This window comes from Melozone crissalis, unplaced genomic scaffold (genome assembly GCF_028551555.1).
Source record: "Melozone crissalis strain CALT ecotype California unplaced genomic scaffold, PUWL_Pcris_2 ptg000009l_1, whole genome shotgun sequence".
NCBI lineage: Eukaryota > Metazoa > Chordata > Aves > Passeriformes > Passerellidae > Melozone > Melozone crissalis.
Window position 1 is genome coordinate 15,216,979 of NW_026535787.1, and position 9,301 is coordinate 15,226,279.

General features: G+C 42.6%; 2 protein-coding genes across 7 annotated transcripts in view; one reads left to right on the forward strand and one right to left on the reverse strand.

The window, feature by feature from the left end:
* The window catches only part of JAM2 (junctional adhesion molecule 2), a 36,136-nt gene extending 35,512 nt beyond the window's left edge, over nt 1-624 (forward strand). The window contains exon 10 of the mRNA XM_054270395.1: nt 281-624. Coding sequence (XP_054126370.1) covers nt 281-313 — 33 coding nt within the window. The 3' untranslated portion in view covers nt 314-624. The remainder of the gene's footprint in view (nt 1-280) is intronic.
* Nucleotides 625-5,072: 4,448 nt separating this feature from the next.
* On the reverse strand, nt 5,073-9,297 carry ATP5PF (ATP synthase peripheral stalk subunit F6). 6 transcript variants are annotated; one of them, XM_054270401.1, is made up of 4 exons: nt 9,051-9,297; nt 8,255-8,434; nt 6,839-6,963; nt 5,073-5,196 (listed from the first exon to the last, which is right to left on the reverse strand). In XM_054270401.1, exons 2-4 carry the CDS (start codon nt 8,422-8,424, stop codon nt 5,168-5,170), a joined length of 324 nt encoding a protein of 107 aa, XP_054126376.1. In that variant the 5' UTR covers nt 8,425-8,434; nt 9,051-9,297; the 3' UTR covers nt 5,073-5,167. The 6 variants fall into 6 exon arrangements, with proteins under 6 accessions (XP_054126376.1, XP_054126375.1, XP_054126378.1 ...); XM_054270400.1 differs by having other exon boundaries at nt 8,255-8,437; XM_054270403.1 differs by lacking the exon at nt 9,051-9,297 and adding an exon at nt 8,871-8,950 and having other exon boundaries at nt 8,255-8,437.
* Nucleotides 9,298-9,301: the final 4 nt, after the last annotated feature.

The following is a 9,301-nucleotide window of genomic DNA, read 5'->3' on the forward strand; positions in this document are numbered from 1 at the left end:
TTTGAAGAGCTATGGTAATTGTTTATTATTGTTAATGCACTTAAAAATCAGATGCTCTGAACAGAGATGTTTGATACCTGTATTTATGAATAGGTTGCTACTTCTGCGTAGAGTACATTTTGTAGATCTCTCATCTCAGAAAAAAACATTTACTAACAGTACATCAGACACATTTCTTGTCAAGTTCAGTGCCTTAGTTTCTTCTGAAATGTACACTAAATATTAACCTGCTTAAAATCTTTGAGCTATTATTTATTGTAACCTTGTTTGCTTCATTTAGGATTTCAAGCATACCAAGTCCTTTGTTATTTAGAAGATTTCAGCCTCTGTGAGGGACATCAAATTACTACTTGTTATACAAAAGTATCAATGTCCTGGTTTCAGCTGGGATAATTTTCTTCATAGTAGCTGTGTTTTGGATTTAATATCAGAATAAAGTTGATAACACACTGATGTTTTAGTTGCTGCTGAGTAGTGCTTACTCCAAGTCAAGGAGCCCTCAGATTCCCATGGTCTTCCAGTGAGGAGGTGCAAAAGAAGCAGGGAGAGGGCACAGCTGGGACAGCTGATCTGAGTTGTCCAAAAGGATATGCAGAATCACAGAATCATCGAACTAGCTGAGTTGGAAGGATCATGAAGTTCATCAGGATCATGAAGTCCAGCTCCTGGCCCTGTACAGGACACCCCAAGAATCACACCATGTGCCTGTCACATTGTCCAAACATTTCTGGAACTCAAACAGGCTTGGTCCTTGGTGAGTGCCTCCACGCCGGAACGTCACTCCCAGTATTTAAACTGGGGAAGTTGGCCAGGAGGAGCCAGCTGCTGCTGGGGGACAGGCTGGTCATCAGTCCGTGGGTGGTGAGAAACTGTTGTGCATCACTTGCCTTTTTTGGGCTTTACTCCTCTCTCTCCTTTTCACTACAATTAATAGGACTGTTGTTTTTATTATTAGTAGTATTATTAGTATCTTACTTTGTTTCAATTATTAAACTGTTGTTTTCTCAACCCACCAGTTTTACTTTTTTTTTTCCCAGTTCTCCCACTGGGCTGGAGTGGGGACAGTGAGCAAACAGCCACATGAGGCTGAGCTGCTGGCTGAGCTGCTGGCAGTTCTTTTTGGCACCCATTGTGGGGCTCAAAAGGTTGAGATAAAACCAGATCTGACTAGAGCATGTTAAAACAAGTTTGTTATGAGCCTTCATTGTATTGGTTTAATAGTTGCCGGTCACCATATTGATTCATTTGCTCTAGGCCTGGGCTAAGGTTATCACTGTGTTGTTCTGTGTTGTCTTGGCTTGTGAGATGATGGAATGACATGAGCCTGTCTGGTGTGTCCCCTCTGTCCTTTGGGAGCCACCTGCTGGAAACTATCCACAGTTACATCTACTGCCTTTTACCCTCAGAGAGCCAGCCCATGGGAAAAACACGTTCCTTCCCCTCAGGATAATTACAATAGCATTTGAGAATTTAAAAGACTTTGCATATCCTGTGACTACCCTTGAAACCAACCTGGTCCTTTTGGTAACAATCAGTGTGTTGTTGCATTTGGTTCAGGCCTTATTTAGGGTTAGGAAATTATCTGTGACAACTGAAACCCCACTGACGTGTACTGAACCTACACAAACTTCAGTAACAGGCCAATAAGAGGCAACCACTCAATCCTTATTCCTGAGTGAGCTGCAGGATATACAAAAATATTTCAGCTGTTGTCCTGATGAGCATCCTGCCACCTAGCTGTTGCAGTGCTGGGATAATGGGACTAATAGGCTGGAACTAGAGGGAAGGAATCACTTTCTAAGAAAGCAAGCATTGACAAGGTGATTGCAAGAGAGACACAAGTCCCCAGCCTCTGGAAGCGACTCCTGTCAAGCCTGAAGGAAAGGTATCCTTACAGGAATGACACTACATGTCACCATGCAAGTGGAAAGATATCCAATACTTGAGGGAATTAGCCATGCTGGAGATTTATTTTGACCTGGACAATACAAGGTTCCCCACAGATCCAGACCAATTCCTTGGAGGTGGAAGTTTGTAGAGTGTACCAAGAGTACACACCAACCCACTGGCAACATCAATCTGAAAAGACATCACACCACCATCTGTGGATACAGTGAATTGCCATCTCTGGGAATTTGAAGACAACCTCTCTTCCTCTCTCATCTGTGGAGAAACTATCAGATAAACTGTCCCAGGAGTTTCAGCAGCTCAAAGAGTTTATGTTCTATTCCTCACCTCTACAGCCCTATGCTAATGACAGTAAGCATTGGCCCAAGAGGGAGGATATGGAAGGTACACACCATGGGGTACCCTGTGGGTTTAGCTGAGACACCACAGAGTAGGCATGAAGAACTGGGATGGGAGACCTACCGTGACCCTAGAGACATGAATTGTAAGGTAAACAATCCCAAATTGAGGTTCTTCCAGGAAAGCTGCTACTCCCATCTCCAGTGGATGGTTTCCCAGGCAGAGTGGAAGGGCTGAATTTACTCCTGATCCTATAGAAAGAAATTCTAATCCATTTCTTCAAAATGTAAGCTTAGATGTAGGTTTTTTGAAAACGCATATTCCAAACTAGTCTAATTGTAAGCCTTCTTTATCAAGTGATTCAGAAGAATGATTTCACATGGGGCCCTGAGCAACACCTTTTCAACAGAATAAACTAGAAATACTTGGAAAACACAGATGCTTGGGCCAAGAAACATGGCATTTAGTGGGTATATTGTATCATGCACCAGCTGAGAAAACCACATGATCCAATGGACTGTTAGACTACACTGAGATCAATGGCCAGGGGGAACCTTCAAACATTGGGATGCACATTGGCAAAGGCCACCTGGTGAGTCATCTGCCGAGTGGGCTGGCCCTGCCCAATCAAAACTTTTACTGTAGAAGAGAATAAAGTTCCTGTAGTGCACATGAAAACTGTGCTGATGAAGACAGTCTGGGTTGTTCCTGCCTTGGGCAAAGGCAAACTCATCTGTGGGATTGTTTTTGCTCAAGGACGTGGGCACACTTGTTAAGATGGAAGGATCTGCAAGTCTGGTTTGTGCATTGGTTTCATTGAATAGCCAGTGCATTGTGTGATGTTAATTGCTGTGAAATGCTGTGTATTAGCACTTCTACATCAGCTGCATGCCCACAATTGCACTGGACACCTCATGGTGCCTGTCTCCACCCCTCCAGCTTTGGGGATCACCCAGCTCCCCTTCAACTGCCATATTAAGAATGAACTGTGATGTAACGGGACAAGCAGAGCAGTGATGGAATCAGAACTGGCTTCAACATGCAACAATCCAACACCAGACACCCTCTTTCCTGCCCTGAAAGACTGTTTAAGCCAAAAATCATGGACTGAATGAATTCAACAGACTTCTGCAGGGATTGTCTATAGATTAAGTAAATCCTATCTGTGTGTGCATCTATAAAAAGACAGGAAAGGTGCTGGTATATCAGGAAGTGTGGGATCTGGCATGACATAAATGGTATGGAGTAAGCAGCTGATACTTCTCTGGTTTCAGCTGGGAGTTAATTTTCTTCCTAGTAGCTGGTACAGAGCTGTTTTTTTTTAATTAGTAGTAGAGTAATATCAGTAATACAATAATGTTTCAGTTGTTGCTCAGCAGTACTTAGCCTGACTCAAAGACTTTTCAGTGTCTGATGCTCTGCCAGTGAGAAGGTGCTCAAGCCACAAGGGAACAGGGCCAGGACCCTGACCCGAACTGGGCAAAGGAATAGAACATCATGCCCAGTATTTAAACTGGGGGGAGTTGGCTGGGAGGGGCCATTTGATGCTGGGGAACAGGCTGGGCATCAGTCAGTGAGTGGTGATGAGCACTTGTGCTCTGCATCACTTGTGCTTCTCAGGTTTTCTCTTTCTCTCTTTTTCCCATATTATTACTTTGGTTCAATTATTTAAGTGCTTTATCTCAACCCACAAATTTTGTTTCTAATTCCCTTCCCTACAGTAGGGGGAAGGGACAGGGAGTGAGCCAGAGGCTATGGGATGCTTAGTTGCTGGCTGGGGTTAAAACCACAAGGGATCTTTTGGCCTCTGCTCTGTAAATATTGTTTCCATGTCTTACATGCTGAAAATAAAAACTGCCAATATTTAGTCAACCCAGCTGTGATGGTATTTCAAAAAAAAAAAACAACCCCCAAAAAACTTGAAGACAAATTAACTTGTATATTCAATTTAGTTCTGTGTGAAAGCTTCTCATTTTGTTCATATGTACATGCAGCAATACAAGATTCACTCTTGCAGCTTGGAACAATCTATTCAAATAACTTTCATAGGTGATCTCACTACTTGTGTCTCAACCATTGTCAAGAGCTCAATTTCTCCTGCAATTCTGATGTACTAGGACTTAAGAGATGACTTTGGCAAATCTGATACAATTGCAAAGCATGTAGCAGTAAACTCACTATTCTGACAAAATAAATCTTCCTGTAATAAAAGCTCAAGCAGTGTTTTAGTGTTTAATGTGGAAGTCTCTCTCTCTCTCTCTCTCTGTAGACTGCATATGTGGTTTCATTCTGAAGAAAAATCATGTCAATACAATTCAAACTGTAGTATGAAGACTGTCAAAGTGTTTATGTAGTTTCTCAGATATAATTTTTATAAATAAATAGCTCCTCAGAAGCTAAAGTGTTTGTGTCAATAGTTCAGTTGCAGAAATTCACACCCTACAACCTCTTTAGCAGATTTCCTTTTCTTCTGGAAGATTAACCTCATCACCTTTGTGTTCATTGATGCTGTGCAGAATTAGGGCTTTTGTGCCTGTGCTTTTGATTGTGCACCTCCATCACTACTGTAGGGCTTTGCTACAGACTTAAGGTTCATGGAGATTTTTTTTTCTGCAGAAGCTTTTTGGATAAACTCAACAGAACAAATAGCTCCTTCCTGGTGTATCATTACAAGTGTCATAATATCTAAGCATTAAAACACAGCACACAAAGGAGTTTTGCAGTTAACACTGAGCAGCACTATCAGCTGCCTCTGTCATGTAAGAGTTGATGATCACAGCCAGCTACACTCACCATGCAATTAAGAGCTTCTTCACACCATGAAATCAAACTGAAGTACTACATTTATTAAATTACAATTGGTGCCAGGTTCAGCAACAGCATGGGTGTACATTGCTGTTTGGTGTACAAGCTGCAGAAATCACTTTGGAGTCTCCTCAAACTTGGGCTCTACAGGAGGAATGGGAGAGAGAAAATTCCAATTAGTCTCTTTTTTATTCCATCTTCAAACACCACAATTAATTTGTAATTAAAAGAAAAGTAACCATTAGATTGGCAAGCTAAGGCAGTACATTGCAGTCTACACCTCCACTGACTGATTAAACGTGAGCAGCAGTAAACAATAAGTAGGATGGAGACAGGTCGTTTTCACCTTGCAGGAGTTATGTATAAAGGCTAAGCCTCAGTAATGTTCTGCCTAAACAGCTTTTAGTGACACCTGGCACAGGGTAGAAGACAGCAGAGAAACTGAAGAAGTCAACCAGAACATTACTGGGTGAGTATTTCCAACACAGCTCTAAGAACAAGTAATCTTTCTTCTCTCCCTTTCATTAGTGTATCATCAGTGTTTATTAACAGAGAGGAGCACCCAATTTCAACTCAACTCAGCAAGATGCTCTCAGTGCAAACACTGACCAAGGAGTTCTTGATGTCAAAGGTACAGGCTCACCAAGGTTAGGGCTTTGGGCCCTAATGCCTGCTGTCTTTAATACAAAGTCTGAGAGGCAAGGGTCAGCTTATAGTAAGCAACCCTAAGGTAAAGAAATTGATGTTCCTACTCATATAATTACTCAGATTAATTACAATTTGAAACCTAATTGAAATTTGATCAAGGATAGGCAACAGTGGCAAAAGAACAAAGTCATGTTGTGTCTGTGCTTTGCTCTGTTCCTATGGTCACATAAATTCTTTTTCCTTACAAAAACAAGTAAAATTTTAATATGCATAGTTTCACATATGACACAGAAATAAAACAGAATGTAGAGAAACTACATCCCTAAAATTGTGGAAAAATGAAACAGAAAAACCATAGATCCTAATTTACAGGTACTCTGTTTTATCTGCACCAGTACCAACCTGACACCAACTTTACCCAACTGAAATACTACCAAAACCCAAAACATTTTCAGGTGTGTTCCAAGTCTAAATTGGAATTCCCAGACAGTCTGATCAGAACTACAAGCTGCTCACTATGGTTGCTTGGCCTTGGCTGGCTGCCAGATACCCACCAAGCTTCATGCTGTCTGCCCTTTCCCTTCCACACTAAAACAAACTTAGAGCTGTTAAACAGACATCATATCCAAATAGCTGAAGAAAAAGGTTTAATATAATTTAGCCACAAAATATTCATAAGTAAGGAAGTTAAGTCCTATGTTAATTTTCTGAAAAATCAGTGGCTTTCCAGAGGAGCTTACAAAATCAAGAAAGTCACAGTTTGGATGATGTTAAGACTAACTGATATCCACATTATATTCTGCTGATCTTTTTGGCAAGATGAGAAAAATACAGACCCTGAGCTATTTCCATTTGAGGTCTTTTTTTAGGGTGTCTGAAGGACAATTAAGATAGACTGATCTGACTGCAAGTTTTGTTAATCATTAGCATAATGAAGACCACATCCCTGCTAGAAAAGGCAGATAATCAAAACAGGAGTCACATGGAAACAGATGTGAACTGTGCAAAAGCATAACATTCTCAGAGGGCATTTTACCCAAAATTAATGGTACAAATATAAACTAAAGGAGAATTTAAGAAACCTGTGAGTGAACATGTCTCTAGCTGCAATTAGAATTCAGTAAGATTGTTAACTTACCCTCAAATTTAAATTCTGGAAACTTGGTGAGATCTCCCTCCCCATACGCTCGCTGGAGTCTTGCAAGGGATTCATTCATATCTTTTTGAAACTCAGGCCCTGCATCAACAGGCCCTCCAGCTTGCCTAATAAACATTAAAAGTTGTGATTAACAACTCAGTTCTAATATTTCACATGGAAAATTCTATGTTTGCAAGCCCATTTATTAATGAAAACCTTTCTAACAGCCAGTCAAAGGAAACAAAATATTTCCAAATCTATATGACATCTTAGGGCCTCCTTACCTTACACACAAACAAGGTTCTCAGGGTAAAGGTTTTCTGCAGTCAGTGATGAAAATCCAGCTATCAGAGATGAAAATCCAAGCCTTTTGAGACAAGAGGTGGTCTTACTAGGCAAAACCACTGATGAGTATGGAAGCTCTCAGGCTTTTAGTTTTGTATGTTCCAGGTGTGAATTCCTAACAAAACTGTGATTTGCACGTCTTCTGTCTCTGAACTAGTTACCTCAGTTAGTAAAGTTTAACTGTTCTTGTCAAGAAAATGCATTTTGAATGCTAAAGAAGCAAAAATCTCCTCCACAACAGGAGCTTCTTGGCATTCAAGCATCAGATAACTAAAATAGTAACTCTTTAGACTGCCAGCACTCAGTTGTACCAGCACAGGATCCATGCTTAGAATTGGTAAAAATCACCAAGTATCTCCCTCCCTCTACAGATAGGTTTGTAGGTAGGGATAGACACATCTTCTACCAGTAGAGCTAGGAAGCATCTTAATTCCTTCCCAGGAATACTTCCCAAGAATAAATTACACAGAATTCCTATAGTTTTCGTTTCCTGGTCAGCAGTTCATTCAAACTTTACAAGAATCTAAGATTCCATTTGAGGGAACTGCTTATTAACTTAAGCAGTTAAGTAAATGCACCATCCTGATAATTCCATTAATTCTTAATTGGTTTTGGAGGCTATTTCCATTCAGCTTCTGGAAACAAGACTACAGAATAACTGTTTTCCCCAGCCAAAAAAAAACCATAAAAAAAACCAACCAACCAACAAAAAAGAAAGGGTTTATTTAGCGTCCCCCCCCCTATTTATAGAGCATGTAGATGGGTAAAAATTAACATACCAGTACATTTATACAGTGTGCAAGAGACCTTAACTGTGTAGCTTAACTGCCCAAGAAAGAATGGCATCAGATTTTTTCTTTTTTAAGACAAAAAAAATTGCTATTTTCTATTAGATATGCAAGAACAATCTTTCCCACCAGTGAAACCACAAATGTTGCAGAAAAACACACCTTAAATATTTACAGACCAGCCTACAGAAGTATCAAACTGTGAAAAATCAAACACTTCAGGTATGATGTCTTTAAGTCAAAATCAACAGATTTTCCCCTTAAGACAATTTCCTTTACTTACTTGCTCTTGGTGTTGTACTCTCTGATCTTGTCCACGAAGAGCTTCTGGACGGGGTCGAGCTCTTTTGCCTTGTTGAAGGCAATGGCAGAGAGCCCAATGTTCCTGCGCAGGTGAACAGACACGGCGGAGTGGAAAAGGGAGGAAAGCCGCAAGATCTGCTGCAGGATCATGGTGGCACTACTACTTTGACCATTAATAAAACACGAAATCAGGAATAAAAATATTAGTCATGGCAATATAATAAATGCATTAAGAAAGGAGGAAAAAAAAGCTTGGAGCTAAAACAAAAAAAATATTTCCTTTAGGATATTATTAAGATAAGTGCATAAGAAGAAAGGAAAATGTACTTTGGAGCTGAGCTTTAAAGTTCAATACCTCCAAGAGAGGTAGTCAAAGGTTATTTAAAACAGCATGGCGGGGAGGGGAAATTCCAGCAACCACTGAACCCGAGGGCACCGTGATGCCACGGCTGCAGCTCCGCGACCCGTTCGGTACCGCGATTCGGTACTGTGGTTCGGTACGGAACCGCGACAGAACAACCCAGACAAACCGTGAATTCTGCCCTTCGCGTTGTTTAAGTAGGAAAAAAAGGCGACACTTCCAAGCCCAGAGTCACCTTGGCCGAGCCGCTGCCTCCGCTCGGCCCCGCCGCCCTCGCAGTGCGCGCCGGGAGCCACCGTCCCCCCCCCGCCCCTTCCACCCGCACACCCGGGGCCGCCCCACCCGCACACACTGCCCGGCCCCGCTGAGCGCCCCTGGGACAGCGGGAAGAGCCCCGGGAGAGCCCAGCACGCACCGTCCCCGCACAGAGCCGCCTCCAGCCGAGGGAAAGGGGCTCAGGGCCTTCCGGAGCCGCGGGGCCTGCCGGGAGCCGTAGTTCGTGCGGGGGCGCGGCGGTGTCGCGCGTTTCCCCGCGCTGGGCCTGCGCGCCGCCCCGATTCTGGTGCAGCCCGCTCCTGGACCCGCTCCCGGAGCCGGTCCTGCACCCGGAGCTGGGGGAGTTCCTGGACGCGGACGGACGGCGGGACGTGCCGGTGCGGCGGGCGG

Bases quoted from the DNA above. Each gene is read 5' to 3' on its own strand.
- ATP5PF (XM_054270401.1), bottom strand. From the start codon at position 8,424: ATGATCCTGCAGCAGATCTTGCGGCTTTCCTCCCTTTTCCACTCCGCC. The intron at 6,964-8,254 runs GTAAGTAAAGGA...AATGTTTATTAG, and splicing joins GAGTACAACACCAAGAGCAA to GCAAGCTGGAGGGCCTGTTG. The intron at 5,197-6,838 runs GTAAGTTAACAA...TTCCTCCTGTAG, and splicing joins TCCAGAATTTAAATTTGAGG to AGCCCAAGTTTGAGGAGACT.